A 23,198-nucleotide genomic window follows, 5' to 3' on the forward strand; every position below is an offset into this window, starting at 1 on the left:
GATGCGACATTGTTTGCCGGTTGGGAATATTCAGGTTCTTCGATTAGCTGGTCACTGTGCCAACCACGAGGCACTAGTGGATTGTCGGGGGAGCCTTTTGAGGGCGGGATATCTGAGAATCTCACTCCAGGGGTGGTGGTCAAGTGTTCTGCTGGTTCACGAACCCCTGAAGAGTCTCGGACTGGTCCATTATTTGTGCTTGCAAAGTTTGGATTTTTTACTGTACGTCTTGACGCATCATCTCTCTATTGAACTACAAGGGTGTTATTTCTGTCTGCAGGAATTCTCCTTCGTAGTTGGTTTTACTTCTCGTTTGGAGCATGTCCACGCTCACTACGCCACCATTCAGGATGTTGAATCTGGAGTTGATCTATGGAAATACATGCCTCGAGAGTTAGAGACCAGAGGAATAGTAGAGAAAAAGAAAAAAATGCTTGTGAATTATCATGGGAGAAGCTGGGGAAAAGGTCCTATGACAGAGGTTCTTTTATTTATCGTCAAACCTCTTATTTACAGGAGACCTTCTTGCACAATTGCAGAAAAGAGAGAATAATTATGGAAATAGCCATAATTGTCGAAAGAAGAGAGAACAATTATGGAAACTGCTCTCAATACAATCGATGTATTGATTTAATACTAAATTTGTGTTATGTTTTGAATTTGAGTATGGTGATAAATAGCTTTTCGACATGTTTTAGTTCGGTCGACTAAAGCAATTGGCCTCTTAGAGATCGTTTCTGCCGAGGTATGAGTAGTCGGCCAGCCGATTGCACTAAGCCAACTTTTTTGGGGCTTGGACGATTGGGACAACAAAAAGGTTTGCCGACCGATTTTTGTCGAAAGTGGATTTGATCAGTTTGTCGATCTTCCTGATTACGGGTCAATATAATGTCTCTTGAATTTAACGCCTAGATCGTTGAGCCATCATCTTTAGCTGTTTAATTGCTTTAAGATTTGTGCCGATGGTATTGGTATATACACAAAGCCACGTATAATTAGGATCTATTTGGTTGCAAACAAGGGTGCAAGAGACTCAAGTCAAACTCAAAGCTCGTCTCATTTATAAAAAAGCAAGCTCGAGCTCAAGTAGAAGTCAAATAACAAATGGTATTAGCAATTCGGGAGCCAAAAAATTTTTTAAAGTGAAGAGCGTAAATTAATAATTTCAAAAACATATTCAGTATTTTTCATCTAAATTTGGACTTGGCATTAACAGTGAAGAATTTTAATATAAAACTAATAAATACATCTTTAACGCATGAATTTATTTAAATGCATGTGCTACACATGTATTTATTTGTGATGCTATTTTAAAATCATAAAATTTAAAATATATAAGAAATATTAATTAATTTTCTTTTGCTCCTATTGTAAAATAATAATTAAGTTACATTTACACACACATACACAAAGAATTGACAGTGAGCCAACCACAAGATAAACGAGCCCTCCTAACCCATCATGAATCTCTATAGGATCACATGGGCACAACCTATCTATTCTTCTACCTAGCAGACCTATTAAGAGTACCTAGCGGAAAGACTTGTCGAACTATATTGCAAATTAACCTGTTAGATTGACTCCTTGAAGTGACTTACCTATACAACAAGTGTTGAAGTGCCATCAATTATTTTTCCATGAGTGAATAAACGCTCCTTAAACCAGCTCACTTAGCTTGCCCAATTGGTGGTCCTCGAGATTAACATACAATTGAAGTAAGGATCAAAGTCTAAACATGTATGCCCATGACCATTTTTGAGCCGACTAACATCCACATTGTAGTATTTTTGTATGGACATTATGGGCATACATCATATTGTATGGCTCATGTTTTAATATTCTTTCTTATGCATTTAGAGAGGGGTGCTCTCTCCCTCCCTCCCCCTCTCCTCTTCGGACTTATATAGGTCTCTTTCAAGTTAAAAGAACTCACGAATAATATGAGACCATACATCGTAGAAGTATTCAACAACACACACAAATCGAAAGAAATAACTTACTATTGGTTGTTGAAGCTTGCGACATGGCAAAACTAATGGATGAGCAGAGATAAGGAGAAATGCCACAACATCTCACGCGCCGACTAGCTAAGCCATGACGAGCTCTAGCTCGAGGCTCGATAGACACGACTCAAGAGCACATTAACGAATCGAGCTAAATCTAGCTCACTCTCACACCAAGCTACAAATACTATTTAATAAATCACATGAATGCAATTTTACTAAAAATTTGTATACTTGTGCGTTTGGGAAAACGCGGTTCGGTGATTTCTCTTACCCACGATCCGCGTTTCGTTCGAGCGATTTACATCAAAGGCCCTAACACGTCGCTCGGAGAACGGGCGGAGCACACCGCCTGCAACGAAGGGTAAGCTCCTCTCTGCCCTCGCTCTCTGCCCTAAACTACGGTTTCCTTTTTCTGTGTATTATGTATTAAATCTGGTTAGTTACGTTGGTTAGTTATTTTCCGTTTTAAAGAACTATAGGTTAGGGATTGTGACGCCGAGAACGCTGTTTTCCATGGCAACCTTAACGCCATAGATTTTCGCATTTTCCGGCGGTGGAAGCGTCGGAGGAAGCTGCGGCTACTGCGCTCGATGTGATGCTAGGTATCAGTCTTCTCCTCATTCTCCGGCTTACTTTCCCCACTGATCCGAAGCAATCTACCTTCCTCCACCTCCCCTTTCATCTCCTCCCTCTTAAGCTCTAGGAGATCGACCTTAAACACGAGTGCCTCTAGGGTTTCCTTGCAGTCGAAATGTGAGCCGATAAAGGCCGAGGTCTCTCCGACGAGACTGAAGCTGAAGGGAAAAACCCTCCCGAAGGTCGGGGGAGAAGCTCCGGCGAATGATCTGTAACAGACTTTGGTGACAGTTATTATCTTTAATGTGGAGTTTTATTTTTGTGATATAATGTTTTGGGTGTTTGTGTAATTTAAAGAATTTATTGGGTGTGAAATATATATTAAATTTTTTTTGGGGTCTAGGTATATATTAATGTCCCAATTTATAAACTTCGAACACGCATCCTCTTCTCTCCAACCGAAACCCTCGAGGAGCGAGGAAATCGCGGCGGGAGCTGGCTGAAGAAGGCAACGAAGGGACCAGCGGCTTGGGAAGGAGGAGAGGAGTTTGCGAGAGATTTGTGGATTGCTGTTAAATCCGTCCAATGATCGGATTTACTAAATCCGGGATTCAAGGCATGTAGCACGGGAGAATCGGATTTAAGGCTCTGTAGGATTTAAAATTGACATTTTTTTCTGTTTGGTGCTAAAATCCTGTTCAAATCCTGCACCACATAGCCCTGACTCGTCTATTGTTCATCTCCTTGGCGGCTTCTTCTTTACTTGGAACGGCATTTCTCTGTTTTCCAGGGCTTGACCCAGCATCGCGGCTTCTTTGCCGTGATGGATGAGGGTAATGATGAATGGAGTTTTTTTTCATTTCTTCATCTTGATGATGGGAATAAGAATAAACTTGTTACATTATTGTTACGATGAGGATGATGATTTAACAACAATACATTTTAATTTGGGAAGCTTTTCTTAAAGAAATCATTTTCCTTTTTTGCATGAAATTACATTCTTTTTCATCAAAAGTCCAATTAGATTGGTATGTCTGATTGTTAATGATAAATTGATGAATTTTTAAATGGAAGAATGGGTTTTGAGGAGAAGTTTCGAGTTTGAGACTAGGCTAGAGGGCACCCTCTTGGTCCATTAACCCATTCAGAGTTTGTTTTGGAGAAATTTTTGTTACTAGATGCATAACTCTGATAGGTAGGAAAACTTACTGATTAACATGTATTGAACGTATATCATATATGTACATTAACTATCACCGATTTTTGTAGTACTGGACAAAGTGTGAAAGCTTGAATGCTATAAGGGAAATTATGAGTTTTCTATTAAATATTCTGGCTTGTCCATATGAAGAGGTTGTTTTCTGCAGAATTTTAATCTATAGACAAGGAAAGCAAAAATAACGACACATATGGGAAATATTGTTTTTTTCTGAGGTTCTTTGAAGTACAATAGGGATGATGGAGATGTATTGTTGATTAATCAATTTCTTGTAAATAAAATGACCTTTATGCCGCCGTCCATTAAACCTAGACGCTTAATTACTTTGTGAAAACTGCATTAAAGCAATAAACTCCTCTTAGATTTTGAGCATTACATCATGAACGAAAAATACCCTTAATGATCAGATGGATGGAGGTCTATCTCTAGACTCACTATGTCTCTTTGTAGTATATTATTTATTAGAAGTTCCATAAGTAAAAAGTACTAAACTTATGTCTATTTTTGTTTGATAGAATTTTTTTTGAGTGATTTTACTAGTTAATTACTAATATGTCTTTTTAATAATTCTATGGCTTCTACTTTTGTATTTATTTAGCATGCAGTAAAATCGTGTATTATAATAAATACACAGTAAAATCGTGTATCATACTTATCTTTCTTCTTGACCATTCTTTTTAGTAGATGTCGGAATGTGTTTCTAAAACTAATTTTAGTAAATTTTAGGCCGTTATGCATGGTTTGACTTTTTTGTGACTGTATAAAGATAAATTCATCAAAAGAATTTCATTTTTTCCAAATTGCTGTGATAATGCTAATTATTATGATGATGATGATTGATGTGCAGAACATTAGAAGTAACGAAACCTTGATCAAATATTTTCCCATGGAGGAAGATGATGAGGACAAATTTCTGCTGAATAGTTTGGGTGTCACATCTGTGGCACCTGAAGCTATAGAGCGTCAACTATTTTTGCAGGTTCAACTATTTTTGCAGGTAACCATAAGCTATAGAGCGTCAACTATTTTTGCAGGTAACCATTTTTTTTTTTTTCAATATGCCCCTTAAGGCTGTTAATTGTTCATATTACATGAGATTGTTGTAATTTACTGATTGTAACATTTCTTTTCATATGCTCTCTGTAGAACTCTTGAGGTCAAGTTAAGGTATTATGGGGAAAGTTAAATGTGTATTTGCAGTTAATATCTTCCCTTTTTCCTTGTTGCTTTTATAGTTGATCATTATAGAAACCATCAACGATTCACAATCATGAAGCTATGAATGGCCGAGGAAAGTTAAATTTATTAGTGCTGTTTCAGGGGATGTATATTTATTTGATTTTCTGAACCTTTTTAATTCAAATTGCTGCTCCCTTAAAAATTTTTCTAGGAAAATTTTAGAAAAATGTCTTTTAATTGTACAGTCAATGAGCCATAGAATTTTTTTTGGAAATAGTGTGTATCTTCCTTAGCTTGTTAATTAAAAAATATGCGAAAATATTTTCATGATGATTGTCTGTCATTAACTGTTTGATAAATAAATTTATTTGAAGGATATGTGTTCTGCACAGGTAAAATTTTATGCGAAATATTTTTATTTTTTTGTATATTAACTTCATGATAAATGAAGTTTGCATTGCTAGAAACATTATTTCCTTATGTGGTGAATTTCTTTTGTTGAAATTATTAATGAAATAAATTTTGGGATAACATGTGAGCTCCTGAATTTATTCACAAATGATCCGACTTGGATTATTGGAATAAAGAAAAAATTCAGAAGTTGTATGTTTTTTTGGTTTCTGTGCACTACGAATAACCATGTGAGTAACATTGACTGTTAAATTTTTAAGTTTAAGGTCTAATAAGAGTAAATGGATAGAAGTTGTTCAAAATGGTTTGTGAAGAATAGTTTAAACATCTCAGACAATGAATACTCATAAGGGCACATGGGAAAATTAGATATTTTAATGTCTTTAAATATCTCAGACCATTAATATTTTTAATAATAAACATTCAATTCATACCCCCTCCCCTTAAGATTTTTTTTTTGGTTCTGAAAAGGTAAATCCAGCTCCATAGATTATAGATTTTCAGAGCGCTTTTGCAATTTGATCACCATCATTTATGCAACAAATGTTAGGCAACAAAACATCACCAAGTTTACCGTGGAGTAATAGAGAATGTAGAAATTGTTATGTGGTAAAACTTTGAATGGCTCAAAGTTAGTGTTATTAAAGACATTAGACACTGTCAAGGTAACATATTTGCCTAATGCTCGAGACACTAGGTGCTTGCCTGAATGGAGTGGGGCACTCAATCCATGTGAGTCCCACCAATGGGATGCCTGTAGAGTTTAGGTTAATTTTTATAGATATTGTGTTTTGACACCTACTATAATAATAAGGATGCAATAAAGTGAATGACTTTGGTTCTTTGGGTTTGATGTCCAAAATTATTATCACTTTGACTAAAAATTTTGCAAGACTAGACAACCTTCCATTTTTTTAATCTATTCTCAGTAGGTACACTTTGAAATGTGAGTAAAGTGTCAAAATAGCCCCTCGACTCTTTGCAAGCTTTAAATTGAGGCCGAAATAATTTTTTTTGTGTGGACTTTTTTAACCTATATTAAAAGATTATGAAAATTAAATTGGCACTTTTATAGACTCTTGGACTTAAATGACCACCATGCAAAGAGTCAGGAGACTACTTTCTCTTTAACATATACATAGTTGATTTTTATTTTTGGAAAACACTAATGTTAGCTTTGTTTATGTTAAGGCAAGAAATGATAATCAAAGTGATTCTGCTGAGAGCTCTGAGGTGCTTGATCAAGTTACCGATCCATCATCATCAAGTTGCGTCAAACTCTATAACAAATTGAAGGCGGTTGAAGTCGAAATAAATGCTGTTGCTTCGAGCATTACGGAAGAGAAGAATGAGGCGTTGGGCGATAAGACAACCACTGATGTTGCGAAGAACAGCGTTGAACCTGTCCAGGTTACCCTTGATGGATTGTCGCTTCAGCAGGCACTGGCAAAAGATCGTCTAGAAAGTCTTCAGAGAACGAAAGCACGAATCAAAAAAGAAATTTCAAATTTTGAAAACCAGAGTTCCGCTAGTAACATTGAACATGAGAAATTACTTGACGAATTGGTTAAAGACAAGCCGAAGAACAAGAAAGCGGAGCAATCTAACAGGCACTCAAAAAGGATTTTAAAAACTGTTGCTTATGATGAAGATACTGATTTTGATGCAGTGCTTGATGCAGCTTCTGCTGACTTTGTTGAAACAGTATGTTTTCTATTTTTCGCCTTTGTTTATTAAAATTAAAAAGTATTTACAGTTCCTCTTTTTCATATATATTTTGAAGTGAGCTTTTGAATTTTGGGGCATGTACATACATACCACACAATTCTTACATATTTAAATATATAACAAGTATACTTTCATATTTATAGGAGCAACACTCAAATCTTTGACGTACCATCAAAGTTAACACTATCTCCCACTTTTCAAAATTGAAATACAGCTTTTCATCCAAAGGTTTTTAATACCAAAGTGCTATGTAAATATCAAACTTTAGCTGTTAGTTATATAAATGCATAAAATTGTGTGGTACAGATGCAAATTTACATCCATAACAGTCAAAATTTTGACATCACATAAAAAATAACACCATCATTAACTTTTTAAAAGCAACATTTGGTTTTTCATATTTACATACTTAACACTCAAATCTTTGACTTCACATAAAAAATAACACTGAATGTTCATATTTGCATACATAACACTCAAATGCTTGACATCACCTCAAAAATAACAATTTCATTAACTTCTTCAAAGAGAAATGCACCTTTTCATCGACAGGTTTTTAATACCAAGGTATTATATGTGTAAATATTAAACTTTAAAATATGTAAATGCATAAAATTTTTGTGGTATGTATGTAAATTTTCCTTGAATTATTATATTATTCCTTACAGTTTTAGGAGAATAACTATTTGTGTAATCTGGAAAATGTGCTAATCATTAGCTTTTATGATTTTAGGAAAGGGAGGAACTGATTCGAAAGGGAAAATTAACTCCTTTTCATAAAATTAAAGGTTTTGAGCGACGCATAGAGCTTCCTGGTCCATCAAATCAAAATGTGGTTGATAATGGTGCTTCGAATGAGAATTTTGTTTCATCTACCATTGCTAAAGCGGCTCAATCAATGGAAGATATTGCACGCAATCGTCCATCTACTAAACTGCTTGGTTTAGAAGCCTTACCCGTGCTTGATCCACCTGCTCGACCTTTCCAGAGGTTAAGAAAACCTTACAAAATTTCTCCAAGCGAAGATGTTCATGAGAAGAAAAGACGAAAGCTTGGAAAGTTAAAGAGGCCTTTCCCAGGCAAGAAACGGCAAAAGTATGATTCGCGGAAGGAAGATTTTCCCAATGGAGGTTATATTTCTGCTTACCAATTCCAAAAAAACGTGATTATATTTGTTATTTATGCTTAATTTTAGTAACTTAAACTTGTTTGTGTATACTGATTTTTTTTCCATTTCCTAATGTTGCTAAATGCTAAATTTTCTTCTTATATGCTTATATAGAATGTGTTCTAATATCAGATTTTGCTTCTCAGATGGGGACGACGATATCTCTATTGATGATAAAGAAAACCCGACCGAGGCTTCCTCTGTTGAAGATCAATCCTATATAATCCTTGAAGGAGGGTTGAAGATACCTAATTTTGTTTACAGGCAACTTTTTGATTATCAGAAAGTCGGGGTCCAATGGTTATGGGAGCTGCACTGTCAAAGAGCTGGTGGTATAATAGCTGATGAAATGGGTCTTGGTAAGACTATTCAGGTCATCTCCTTCCTCGGAGCTCTCCATTTCAGCAAGATGTACAAACCCAGCATCGTTATCTGCCCTGTTACTATTCTCAGGCAGTGGCTTAGGGAAACTCATAAATGCTACCCTCATTTCAATGTCGAGATACTGCACTATTCCGGTCAGACACAGCCATTAACGAGCTCCAATGATAGCGAAGCTTCATTGGATAGTGATTGCGACAGCCCGTGCCCTAAGAAGTTGAAGAAGAGTTGGGATCATGTGATTGATCGGGTTTCGAGATCCGAAGCAGGTCTACTCCTTACCACATATGAGCAGCTTAGAATTCATGGCGAGAAGCTTCTCAGTATTGAATGGGGGTACGCCATCTTGGATGAGGGTCACCGCATCCGAAACCCTAATGCTGATGTCACCCTGGTTTGCAAACAGTTACAAACCGTGCACCGAATCATAATGACCGGATCGCCGGTTCAGAACAAGCTTTCTGAACTGTGGTCACTTTTTGATTTTGTCTTCCCCGGTAAACTCGGTGTTCTACCCATATTTGAGTCTGAGTTTGTTGTTCCGATCACGGTTGGTGGGTACGCTAATGCAACGCCTTTACAAGTATCTACTGCTTACAGATGTGCGGTCGTCCTGCGAGACTTGATCATGCCATATCTCCTTCGACGTATGAAAGCCGATGTTCAAGCTCAGCTCCCAAAGAAAACCGAACACGTGCTTTTTTGCAGCCTAACGCAGGAGCAGCGATCTGTTTACCGAGCTTTTCTCGCAAGCTCTGAGGTTGAGAAAATTTTTGATGGTAGCATGAACTCCCTCTATGGAATAGATGTGATGAGAAAAATCTGCAATCACCCTGACCTGTTAGAAAGGGAACATTCTCATCAGCATGAGGATTATGGAAATCCAGAACGGAGCGGAAAGATGAAGGTGGTTGCTCAAGTACTCAAGGTGTGGAAGGAGGAAGGTCATCGCGTGCTTCTTTTTACTCAAACTCAACAGGTTTTGGACATTATTGAGAGTTTTCTGATCAGAAATGAGTATAGCTACAGGAGAATGGATGGACTAACTCCTGTAAAGCATAGAATGGCTCTTATGGATGAGTTCAACAATTCCGCTGAAATTTTCATTTTCATATTGACAACTAAAGTTGGTGGTTTGGGAACAAATCTGACTGGTGCTAACAGGGTTATCATATATGATCCTGACTGGAATCCTTCTACAGATATGCAGGTAATCAATAATGAAGTATGTTAATCTCCAGTGTTCTTATGTTAATCTTACGAGAAAAGTGTCTAAATTTTCACTATTTCTTTGTGAGGATCCATGTTAGTCCCAGTTTATAAAAATGCCAATTTAATTCTTCGACATATTTATTATGGCCTAAGGGATTATTTCAGTTCATAATAAATGAGTCTAAGGACTAATTTGAAGCTCTTATACTCTGGGACTAAATTGGCATCATGAACATATTTTGGCACTTTACCCTTAATCTTACAATTTAGCTGGAAGCTGCTTGTTTGATTATACTCATTGCTTGTTCAATTTTAAGTATTTCCATTCATATTCTAGGCCTATGATCTTATTTCTTCCTGGAAAATCGAATCACGTGAATGATAAAGCCCAAAAATATGCCCACAAATTAAATCTTGTAGAAAACTGTCAAATGGCCCCTTGACTATGTACAAGGGATCATTTTTGTCTCAAAGACTATAAAAGTGTTAAATTAATATCCATACTAATATGGGTAGAAACGGCTAGCGGACTTTTAAATGAAAAATTATTTTAGCTCATTAAAATAGTCTATAGACTAATTTGATACTTTTATAATTCTGAACTAAAAAGCCCATTACAAAATCAGTAGATCACTTTGATACTTTGCTCTTAAGTCTACTCATTCTCTCAACTTTGGTGTTATTCCTCTCACCATAATCTCAGCTGATCAAGCCAGATGTGTCTTACTGTGATTTTTCTTCACAATCTTTATAAACAGGCGAGAGAACGCGCTTGGCGAATCGGTCAGAAACGAGATGTAACAGTGTATAGACTGATCACCCGTGGAACCATAGAGGAAAAGGTTTACCACAGACAGATCTACAAACATTTCCTGACAAACAAGATCTTGAAGAATCCTCAACAGAGGAGATTCTTTAAAGCCAAGGACATGAAGGACCTCTTCACTCTGCAGGACGAAGGAAATGATAAAGCGAGCGAGACATTAAATATCTTTGGCCAGTTATCTGGAGGGCTAAAGCTCGAGATCAGCAATAATCATGCTGAGCGGACTTCTCCGGTTCAAGGGACTTCTCCAGGACCCGAACAGCAACAGGGAAACGTCAATCAAAGCAATGGTGCCGCAGATGAACAAGATATATTGAAGTGCTTGTTTGATGCTCATGGGATTCATGTAAGCACTTCTCTCTTCCTTCAATGCAATTTGTTTGCGAAATTTGCATGCATACCACCCAATTCTTATGCCTTTTCATGTCTAACACCTAAACTTTAAGTTTTACATTTACACCAACCAAATTTTTCGTAGGATTTAATCTTTAAAAATTGAATTTTAGATTCTAGATTTGTGAATATATAAGAATTGGGTGGCATGCATGTAAATCTTCCATTCGTGGAACATTCACATACATTCCACCCAGTTCTTATGTATTTACAAATTCATATATATATATATATATATATAATATATATATAAAATATATATAAAAATTGAAGTTTAGGTGCTAGATAAGTAAATACATAAGAATTGAGTGGTATGCATGTAAACCCTCCATTTGTTTATGCGTTACAGTTTTTTTTTGGATTGATTCATCTTTGTTTCCAGAGCGCATTAAACCATGATGTAATCATGAATGCCCATGACGATGACAAATTGAGGATGGAGGAGCAAGCTTCCCGAGTCGCGCAGAGGGCTGCAGAGGCGTTGCGGGAGTCGAGAATGTTGCGGAGTCGCGAGAGCTTCTCAACGCCGACTTGGACCGGCAAGTCGGGTGCTGCCGGCGCTCCATTCTCCGTTCCGCGAAAGTTTGGATCTGCCGTGAACACCCACTTACTTGGCTCTTCTAGACAAACGAAAGGTTCTTCCTCTGGCAAGTTTGCTGCCGGCGCTTCTGCCGGCAAGACGATATCTTCAGCCGAGCTGTTGGATCGAATTCGCGGGAGACGGGAGCGAGAAATCGGCGACGCGCTGGAGCAAGATCTTGGTCTGGCATCTACCAGCTCGAAACCGAATGCGCGAACCTCGAGGCCACCAATTATAGTGCAACCGGAGGTTATGATTCGCCAGCTCTGTACTTTCATACAAGGAAGAGGTGGCCAGGTTGATTCATTAAGCATAACAGAACACTTCAGGGAGAGGATACAGACAAAAGACTTGCTTCTGTTCAAGAGTCTGCTAAGAGAGATAGCCAAGCTTGAGAAAGATGGAAATGGTGGTAGATGGGTTTTGAAGCCTGATTACCAATAATGTTCAGTGCTTGAACAGCATCTGTAATTATTTGGAAAAAGAGGCAAAATGAAATTTTTCTGCTTGGCAAATGTAATAATAGTTGTTATTATTATTATTTTTGTGAAATGGTGTATCTAAGCATGTTTATTTATACCCTTAGATAGAAGTTAACCACAAATCAGTCTTGTCTTCTTCAACTGTATAGCTGAGTCCTGAGGATATTACATTTGTACTGGGAAATTGTTTAACTTTCAGTAGTTTTCTAATGCAAATATGATTTTACCATAATATATCCTGCGCTGGTATCATAATTCCATAATTTACACAAGGGGACAAAGGGGTTGCAACAATTATTGTGGACAAATTGCAATTTTTTTGGAAGTAGCATTGGACTCTGAATATATTTATTTTGATAACTGCTGATTGGACAGACTCTGTATCTCATATAAATCTGCAAAAGCTTACAGAAAAGTTGAAAAAACAGAACGCTGCTGCGCACAGCAAAATTCAGATATGTGCAGCTGCTTGGATCCATCTTAAGGCTATTATAAAGCTTGCCAGCAAATAATATTAGTGTCAAATAAATTCATATTAGTTGCATGCTAAAAAATTCAGGGTGTTTAGAGTACTCTTCTATTTTAGGTCTGTAAATTGTCCAACTCACACACTTATAAATATGTAAGAGAATTAATTTTTTTGTGGTAGAATCTTAGAGAGTGAAAAAATCACGGTGCATGACTCAGCTGAATTAATTAGCTAAGAAATTGAAAGTATAGAGCTCTACTCGTCTCCTGAATTAAGAAGTGTTTAAAAAAATGATGAGCATAACTTCATAATAGTTGTTTGGCTAAGATGATCATAATTGGGCTATGATAACTATAGTTGGTGCCTATAATAGTACTAGTTGGTCACAAAGTAACCTGTAATTGGAGGCTTAATGGTCGTAATTGGCTATAGTAACTAATGGTGATAGTCAACAAAAACTTTGGGTAGCCAGCGGAAAACTCTAGTGGTTTGCGGGAAGCTCTAATGACCAACGACAAAAGTTGAGACTTTAAGAGTTAAAGTTTAGTAGTTTAGCTTACTCTTCTCTTCTCCTCCCCCCACTTAAATAAAAAAAAAAATGAGAATTTATCTAAATTTTTGAGATGAGCATCTTGATAAATTTAGCTAATCACCCAAAACACTACCGCAGAGTTCACACTGATTTTCTTGATCATGGGCAACTTTTTTCAACATTTAAGTGTCTCAACGTTGTTAAAATTGAAAGCTTTTAAGCTCGCTGAATTCTTTACATCGAGCCCCGCAATTTGACCATAAGCATGCAAACTTTCGATATCATTCAGTCTTTCAATTGTTACGCCAAAATCTTTCATTTCACTTCAAATGGTTGATTTAGACTTAATTAAACTTGAATTCAATCACTTTTAGCGCCATTGGATTTGTGTTATTTAGACGCATTGCTTGATTACAAGCTTATTTTAAAATCGAGATCTCAATGATCCTGAATTTGAATTTGAAATATTTCTCACAAAAGATTTGACAAAAATACACATCTTTATAAAATTTCAATAACTCCATTAATTTATTTTTTTCAATCATAACAAATTTAAAATTTAAGTTGAATTTTGCAAAAAATTAAAGTTGAAAAAATTGTTTTAAGGTATCATGATAAAAAAATAACAATCAAGATGAGGCTTAAAATCCTTAAAATCTGTTTTAAAACGAATTAAATACTAATTATTTATTTATATTTCACTCTCTAATTTTTTTTTTATAAAATTAAAATTTTGAGATTTATTATAATAAAATTTTGATCATAATATTCCCATTTAATAAGAGCAAAATTAGACGTAAATCTTCAATGTTTCTTGACAATGAATGACGTATTTGATAAATAAACACTCATATTTTGTGAGAATAATGGTGAATATTTCTTGCATCACAACTTAAAAAATGATTTAATTTAGCTTCGGAGGATTTCCATACCACTCAATTGCTATATATTGACATTACATATTTACATATCTAATACCTAAACTTCAATTTTTACAGACATACCACCATATTGATGCATGAAAAAGGCATATTTCACTTCTTTAAAGTTAAAATGATTAGGGCTGTCAATTTGGCTCGTTGTTCATGAACAGCTCGTGTTCGGCTCGTTAAGAAGCTCATGTTCAGCTCGTTCGTTAAGCCTAACTAGCGGAACACGAATAAATTTTTAAGCTCGAAATGTAAACGAGCCGAACACGAACAACAGTTCGCTCGTGTTCGGCTTGAAATGACTCGAAAAAAAAATTATATAATTTTTTTATATAACAATAAATTACATATATTATTTATATAATAATATATTATATATATTTATGTCTAATTTTAAATCATAACCCCTCACGTGACAATATGGTTAGTATCTTTTTTTGTATAGATTTGATCCAAGTTCGAATCCCACACTTTACATCTATTTTTCTCAATTTCTGTTTAACGAGTCAATTTCGAGCCGAACGCGAGCCGAACACGAACACAAATATTTAAATCGAGCAGAACACAAACACACTGTTCACGAGCAGATTTCTTTCGAACACGAGCTATTTCGATATTTCGAACGAGCCAAACCTGAGCTCGCTCAAGCTCGGCTCGTTTACAGCCCTAAAAATGATTGTATTTATTATATGACAATAAAATTTTATGTAGCATAAATATAAAAGAAAAGTAAACTATTGGCGTTGGATATGTAAATACGTAGGAATTAGCTGGTATGTATGTAAATGCCCCTTTAGCTTTATGCATACGAACAGTTTTCAAATCTAATATTTCATAAGGCATAAAAATGTCAATAAATCTAATATTTAGATAAAAAAAATTCATTTTTTTAAAAAGCAAATAACTTTTTCACAATTAAATCTGTGAACAAATAACAATTATAAGAATTATTTTATATATTTCTTCAAAGAAAGTTGAAGAAAATTCTGAACAAATTTCTAACATTTAGCAAAATAGTCCCCGATTATTCATGTCAAAACAGCCTATGTTAGTCTCAGAATTTATAGAAGTGTTAAAATAATCCCAGAACGTTTCATTTGTCTGAAATAGTACATTACATATCCCGTCTTACGACTTTTTATCGAGCAATCACTACATGATTAATAGTTTTCATGCCTAGAAATTACTAAAGAGTAACCCAAGAACCTTATTATACAAATAGGGGCCCCAGATCCCCAATGAAATATGCAAAAAAGTCTAATCATTTCTACTCTTTTCATATTCAATGATGCAATAGTTTTCATGAGATTCTTCGCTTTGTTTAGAACTAATGTGATCCGCATTTAAGCACATCTAACATGCACCTTAAGAAAACATTTACATGAAACCAACAGTTGAAAATCATTTATAGGACACTACGCTAGATTCATATGCTCTCTTGAATGACTATTGATGTTAAGAATTATTTTCTTCTAATTACATCAATTAATTTACATAATCATGTTCAAATAATTTATTACACTTATAATTGTTTTTTAATTTGTTTTACTTCATCATTAGCCAATAAAATCCTTCTATTAGGCTTAGAAACCTATTATTACAACATTGACCTTGATCTAAGTGAAAAAAGCCACCCATGCCCATGTGTAGGGTCATGCATGTCAATGCATGGATTGGACCCCAAGTCTTTATTATAAAGAGTAAACTCTTGATTTAAACCACATTGCCAGAGCTCCTGCATTCAAGATGGTAAAAAATGGCCAATACTACAACAACAACCACAACAAGCCTTTATCCCACTGAATGGAGTCGGCTACATGAATCATTCTTCTCCATCCTCCTATTGAGTGTTATATTTTTATTTAATTCTAATGGATTAAGATATTTTTTTTATAAAACACGTCAACATCTTTTTAGGTCTACATCTATATTTTTTTGACACAAGTTGAATGTAAAGCATATACTGTACTAACCGGATCATCACGAGGTCAGCAACACTTAACTTGCTTTAATGCATCCTTTTTAGGTCTACATTTAAGATGACTCTCCGCAAACTTGCCACCCACTCGAGCTACAACCACCCTTTCACAGATACACCTAAGCAACACTTAACTTGGTTTTATGCTTCTCTTTTAAAGGCTAATATTTTGCGCCATAAAGTATTGCATGTCTCACCACCATCTTCTAAATTTTTTTCCTTTCTCTAAGATGTACTTTTCTACCACACAATAGATATGATGCATTCCTTCACTTCAACCATCCAACTTGAATTATACTAATAGCATCCCCATAAATATCATCATCACTTTGAACAATATAAAACTTATTCAATCTTTCTGCTTTATAACTCACCCCACATCACAGTCATCTTAAAAACCTCACACACACAATTCAAGACCCTCTCATCTCACACTATTTTCACTAACAAGAACAGTGATTTACTTTCTTCACACATTCACATTTAAAAAAAAAAAGAACCTTAACAAACCAATCACACATCATGTCATCAAAGTCCAAGAGAAACGGGCCTTCATATAGAGATGAATTCTCTACATTCTCATCACAAAACCATCTGTCAAATCCTCCCAATCAATATTGACTTCAATGTCAATGTTTATGGATATTTTGAAGGCATTGGTCTCAAAAATTTTGTCCATTGCTCCAACATGTTCACAGGGGCCTACTCTATTCTAATATTCCGTCCGCCTTTTTAATCTTGGATTGTATTCAAGACTTCATGACGATGTATCAATAATTTCCTTACATTATCATAAGTTTTTTCTGAGTCTAGTTTCATGCAACTTGCTTTGGTATCTAAGTTTATTGTCTAGTTACTTCTTGAAGATGCAGAAGGGGAAATATAGTTGTTGGATTAAGTGATTATATATGTGATGAACTGATGATATTTCCATGCTAACATATAACAAGCTGTAACTGTCAGTCTCCTGTAGTAATATGGACAGAAGGTATAAAAAAATATAATTAGACATTTGTATGAAAATGATGCATACATGATTAAATGGATATTTACATGTTTGTTGATGGTGAAATTAAAGGGAAGTTGGTCATGTGCGGTTTACAAATTACTTATATAAGGGCTGCAAATGAATCGAGTATTCTGCAAGTTACTCGGGAATATGCTCTATTAGAGTAGAGTATATAAATAATCATTTGATCAACTGGTCAAACAAATTTGAACACTTTTCATAAATACTTAGTTGTTGAATGAACAAACTTGAATAACTTGTTGCTCTGTTCATCTACGATCATGAAAAATATTATTTAAAACACACGAACAAGACAGTTGAAAAGCTTGATTAAGGTTCGATGCTCGAGAAGGCATCCACCAGAGACACATAATGTAAACAGGCTCGAGTTGACAAGAAAAAGCTCATTTCTAAAGCCTATTCAATGAGAGTTTTATTTGAGAAACTTAAAAATGCTTGATAAAGCTTATTTATTTTTTCAAATAAGTAGCTCATTTAAGGCTCATTAATCACAATATGAACAAATTAGAATCAGGCTTATATTATGCACGAACAAACTTTTGACAAACAAGCTCAAGCACGAGCACTATCACAAAAGCCTAAATGGAGCTCAAGCCAAGCTTGAACAAGTTTTTGATAAATAAGCTCGAGCACAAATAACCTCCTACTCATCTTCACTCAATTTGTTAGGTAACCTAGCTTACATGATAACATAACATATGATTTAAGGGAAGGACATTTATATCTCACTTCAAGTTATCACCAATATTAATTTTTCATTATTAAAGAAAAAGAAAAAAATTGTTGACGACATGAGCGAAGATTGAAATTAATTAGTTTTGATCATAACAAACCCATATTGAAGTGCTTACATGTACTAAATAAAGTATAACATAAAGCCATTCCAAGAATGAACCCTAAGTGACCCCCAAAGCAGAGGACTACAAATAAACTCAAGAAAATTTTCAAGAATATGGAGACCTAAAGAATAAAGCTGAATATTTAAGCTTTTTATTTCTGTTTTCTTAGATATTTTTGAATCGATCTACACTGGTCACAAGGCAAGAAAATCAAGAATACGGAGATCAGAAAAATAAAAATTGAGGATTTTAGGCTTTTTATTTTTAGTTTTTAAAATGTTTATGAGTTAACCTTTAAGAGGGTCCTAGCGAAAAAAAATTGAATGCTAAAAAAATTCAAACAACGATGTTCTTTTGTCTACATATTGAATAAGTTAGCTATAAATATCTATGATGTTAAACATGACTCGCGTATTTTATATCTGGAATTTGTTAGCTATCATCCATTACCTTAGGAGAATTGTTGATAATTACCTAATTTTGAAATGGATTGCCAAGTTTTGAAATGGTTTTCTTGCTTTAAATTCAACCTTTGAGTCTTTAATTGTCGGTCACCTCCTTTTTAAGCAAGGATCGAGGATTGAAGGATGTTTACTTGCACTTACCAAGTCTAGGTTAAGATTTAGCGAGATTCCCTTGCTTTGAACAAAGAACACGAAAGGGTTTTGCTTGCCCTTGGAAGGAAAGAAGCCATAAAAAAATGAGGTCATACAAAACCATAAAAAAAGTTCATGTTTCCAACTTCACTTTCTATTTCATAAGTCGTAGCTTGTTACTTTTTTGTTACATTCAGTAGACTCATCAAACACACACTTTGTGTGAAGACTATTTACATAATTACTATATGCATTCCAAGCTGCATGGTTAAAATGACATACTCAATCAGACTATTTAATAAAGATAGAATTATTTAATAAAGTTATTTGGGCCTTGTATGGGTTATTTTAAACCTCATGTAAGTTATTTTCATAATTTTGCATATATAAGTTTTGGAGCGCCTTAGGCTATATTTAAAGCCAACTCTTATTTTTGTCTAAGTTTTCGGTTGGGTTTTATTCCAAGTTTTGTTAGGTGGGAAAGAAAAGGGATCGAAGTGGAGTTCCAGTCTCGGCCACATTCAATAGCCAGAATATTGGGCCTTTTTATTGTGTTTCTAACTGCTAGAAAATGATTTTATGGCAGACTAAATGAATAAGGCAGCTGTAGTTCACTGCTCTGATGACAATAAGAAGCCTCTGAGAGAACAATCTGAAAGATTCCAACTTGCGCAATAATTCTACAGGGGTGTTTGGTCGCACCTATTAACCGGAATTATCGCTGGATTTATGAAATCCAGCCAAACATAAAAAATATGCAAAGTTCCGCGGATTTAAAAAACCCTACAAACGCTAAATGTTGCCTGCAACCAAACACCCCTACAAGAAAGAGAGACACCAATGCAACAACAGGAAATTGTTGTTTCTTGCAGGACCTCTCTAGAAGCAACCAGCAAAACAGCCCTTAGAAAGGAGTTTAACAGACAATATTTGACTTTCTAAAAAGCAAAGGAAATCACTAACCATAGTTTGAATAAACGTGCAATGTCAACAAATGTTGTAAAAAAAAGTCAATAAATGTTGTAATGAGCAAAGTAAAAAAAGTCAACAAATGTAACGAGCAAAAGAAAAAAAAGGACAGAATATGTTTTCATCCAGCAACTAGTCGAAAGGATCTACTGTAAGAAATTGTCCAGAAAACTACCAACAACTTTGATAATCAGAATACCAATCCTAAAACTCAGCAAAAGGATAAATCCGAACATACAATGTGCCTCAAAGATGAGAAAATATCTCACATTAATCTCATCTAAAATTCAGAGAGAGCAACATAATCAAATTGTACCTACTTTTCTGTTACGCCAGCCTACTTGATCTCCTCCTGCTTGTCCTCGTCTTCCACCTCCTCCCCTTCATCCACCTCTTCATCCTCCTCATCTTCCTCCTCCTCCTCCACATGATCATCATCATCATCATCATCGTCATCATCATCGCCCTCTACAAGATAAGCTCCCGGTTCCAATGCACTGCGCCGCCGCGTCCTTACCGGTAAAATATTGTCAAGATCCATCTCCGCAAGAGGATCATCATCGAAGTCGGTGTCATCATCATCCCTATCCCCATGCACTTCGCTGCTTCCGTCCTCATCACCGCTAGAAACCCCGAATTCTCGACCGCGCTTCTCGTCACCGCCCTCTTCCTCATCCACCACCATCTTCCCCTTCCCCTTATCCGCAGCAGATAAAATGGATTTCCCCTTCTCCTTACTCGCATTCCCGTTCTGATTGGCGCCCTCCTTGTTGTCATCATGGCTGGCTACGCGCTCTTCGACGGGAGCGTCGTCGGGCTTCTTCTGCTTCATCGCTCTTTCATCTTCCCCTTCCTCATCTGGAATGAGATCGCACTTTCGTTTGAGAGGTGATTGGATTAGCGACTCTTGATCGAGGATTTGGGCTTCTCCTTCCATCGCTGCAATCGAAATTAGGGCTTTGGCGGAAACGACTCAACAGTGAAACAGATGGGGAACGAAGCCTAGGGATTTTAAGAAGGCCCAATTTTTTCGGAGCCATTTTATTTACTTCTTTTAATTTAATTATACAAAATGTAAATAACTACTTACCTTTTTTTTTATTTTATTTATTTATTCTATTTTGCCTTTTAATGATTTCATTATCATCCAATTAAGGTATTAATTTTTACATGCAAAAATTTAATTTTTAGCATGAATTAAATTTAATTCAGTTTTTATTTATTGCTGAATAAGTTTTAGATCTTGTTCCAAAATGCATGCAACATGATAAAAAAATTTATATATCATATAAAGAATGAAAGAGAAATCAGCTAAAATGTGAGAGAGAACCTTAAAATTTGTATTAAATTCTCATGTGTGATAAGCTAAACGAGCATGGCTCGTTGAGATTTCAGAGAGAGGACAAAAATGAGAGTGAGAAGAAAGACAATGATCGGCCCCTCGCTCCCTCCTTTTCTATCACATTTTATACATAAAGTAGAAAATTAATAAAAGAATAGACGTTATATATCTTGCATGGTGTGATATCATTCTCTGATGATTTGGTAAAAAGACCGTGATGTGGGGTGTGAAGTGTTGTCGGTGCGCACACATCTCGTGTCTGGGTGAAATGAATGGGTCCCATGTGTTAGGCACCGCATTTAATTAGGGATTAACAAATATTCTTACTAGTCATAATAGTTTTTAGCCAGTCATAATGGCTTCCTCTCATAGCCGCCATCACACTTAGGGGTGTAAACAAACCGAACACGAACGAACAGAGCTTATGTTCGTATTCAATTCGTTTGAAATTTAGTTTGTTTGAAATAAGCCCGTGTTCGAAATTGTTCGTGAAATCACAGTTCATGTTTGTTTCTTAATGAAGGAGTCGAACATGAGCTGTTCGCGAACGATGAGCCAGTTTGACATCCCTAATATTAATATATATAAATAATATATTATATTAATTATATAACTTATATTATATAGATATATAATAACTATATTAGTATATTACTAATATATATTAATATATTATTATTATTATTATTAATTTATTATATATTATAATTTATAAAATTAAATTTTTTATGTATAATTATTTTAAATTATTTTATATTTCGATCAATAACTATTCAAACACGAACGAATGATCACGATTCCTTTGACTAACCGAACGAAAAATGAACGAAAAAAAAATTGTTCACGTTCGTCTCATTTATTTATCGAACGAAACGAACACAAACTCATTGACGAACCGAACACGGACTGTTCACGAACAACGAACTTTTTTGACAGCCCTACTCGCACTGGTGGGTTAGGTTATCCTTTTGGGGAGGACGGGTACAATCAGATTGACAGGTGGGCTTAATTCAGCTAATTTGGTGAGTGAGCTCAATTCAGTCGCTTCAGTAGATGCGCTTGATTCAACCACTTTAGTGCGTGAGCTTGGTTTAGTCATTTTGGCCCACACGTGGGCTCAATTCAGGTACTTAAACAGGTAGTTTGAAACGGTCACTTCAGCAGGCAGACTCGATTCTATAAATAAAAGATTTCGTATATTCTATATTTGTGTATGCTTTTATTTTAAATGTAAATTTTATGTTAGTTTATATTCATTTCTTACATAAAATTTTATATTCCATCATATCACGAATTCAAAATCAATTGAAATGGTCTACAAAAGATTTTATGGTAAAAAATTATGTCATTTCGTGAGGTTTCCTAGCAATTATTCTTTTTATAATAATCATATCATAAAATTAAAATACTTTTGGTAAAAAGACAAAAAGTAGTTATTATAAAATAATAAAAATCTAAAAAAAATTGAACAAAAAATAATAATTTCCTAATTAGTTAAATTCTATCTAAGAATAAAACTTAAATTTTAATTATTTAAAAAGTAAACTTTTAATTAAAGCGAGTTTACAAAATGAAAACAAAATAAATATTAGAAAAAGAAAATCTAATTTTTTTACTCGAGTCTCACTAACATTTGAACTCGAACTAATACTGTTTTCGTGTCATTGAATTCGTGTTGTCGAAACAATTATGTTTATTATAAATTTGTTAAAATCATAATTCAAATGACATCAAGATTGTTTTTGAAAATTTATCATTTACATATTTGCATCCTATGAGAGGAACATGGAGTTGGAGGTTGGTGAGGCGAATTTCAGCCGATTTGTTGGCTGGCGAGGGGACTTCTGTAATTTTTTGCCAATTTTCTTAATTGCAGATTATACCCCTTGTCTATGCTTCACGTAAATACAAAATTGTGTGGAACTTTTGACATGTTGTATGTCAAAAAAGGGTTAAATATATACGCATCATAAGCTTTCTTGACGCATTTTTTTTATTGGGATAATTACGGACAAATCATCCTGAATTGATATTTACAAATTAATCTCTGGGGTGAATTTTCATATTCATGCATAGGTTTGTTGTATATGTAAATATGAAAGTTTTGGGTGTTGGATATGTAAATGCATGAGAATTCTGTGCTATGTATGTAGCATAATGTTTGATAGGGAGGAGAACAATGTTGAGTTCCTCTTCCCCAACAAAAATGGGGGCATTTGCCCCTGGAAGTTTGATTGAACAAAATCTCCTATGATTCAACAAAAACTTCATTGAATTGATTCGAGAAATCAAGAACCCTAAATTGAAGGAATCTATAATCAATCAAGATAATCTTGTCATGATGCCCCCCCCC

General features: G+C 35.1%; 3 protein-coding genes across 6 annotated transcripts; 1 reads left to right on the forward strand and 2 right to left on the reverse strand.

The window, feature by feature from the left end:
- The first annotated feature begins 2,296 nt into the window (after positions 1-2,296).
- On the forward strand, positions 2,297-12,355 carry LOC110025268 (DNA excision repair protein CSB). 4 transcript variants are annotated; one of them, XM_020725662.1, is made up of 7 exons: positions 2,297-2,367; positions 4,649-4,780; positions 6,583-7,095; positions 7,853-8,249; positions 8,434-9,878; positions 10,639-11,052; positions 11,482-12,355. In XM_020725662.1, the coding sequence occupies exons 2-7, from the start codon at positions 4,688-4,690 to the stop codon at positions 12,121-12,123; spliced, it is 3,504 nt and encodes a 1,167-aa protein (XP_020581321.1). In that variant the 5' UTR covers positions 2,297-2,367; positions 4,649-4,687; the 3' UTR covers positions 12,124-12,355. The 4 variants fall into 4 exon arrangements, with proteins under 4 accessions (XP_020581321.1, XP_020581322.1, XP_020581318.1 ...); XM_020725663.1 differs by lacking the exon at positions 2,297-2,367 and adding an exon at positions 2,497-2,608; XM_020725659.1 differs by lacking the exon at positions 2,297-2,367 and adding an exon at positions 3,036-3,415.
- LOC110025316 (17.3 kDa class I heat shock protein-like) lies at positions 2,605-3,387 on the reverse strand. Its single transcript, XM_020725733.1, has 3 exons — positions 3,346-3,387; positions 3,042-3,151; positions 2,605-2,851 (listed from the first exon to the last, which is right to left on the reverse strand). Exons 1-3 carry the CDS (start codon positions 3,385-3,387, stop codon positions 2,605-2,607), a joined length of 399 nt encoding a protein of 132 aa, XP_020581392.1.
- Positions 12,356-19,598: 7,243 nt separating the features above from the next.
- Positions 19,599-20,534, reverse strand: LOC110025384 (phosphopantothenoylcysteine decarboxylase subunit VHS3-like). The gene has a single exon (XM_020725838.1). The coding sequence runs from the start codon at positions 20,438-20,440 to the stop codon at positions 19,841-19,843; it is 600 nt and encodes a 199-aa protein (XP_020581497.1). The 5' UTR covers positions 20,441-20,534; the 3' UTR covers positions 19,599-19,840.
- Positions 20,535-23,198: the final 2,664 nt, after the last annotated feature.

The sequence above is a fragment of the Phalaenopsis equestris genome, unplaced genomic scaffold, assembly GCF_001263595.1.
Source record: "Phalaenopsis equestris unplaced genomic scaffold, ASM126359v1 Scaffold000297, whole genome shotgun sequence".
In the NCBI taxonomy this organism is placed as follows: Eukaryota; Viridiplantae; Streptophyta; class Magnoliopsida; order Asparagales; family Orchidaceae; genus Phalaenopsis; species Phalaenopsis equestris.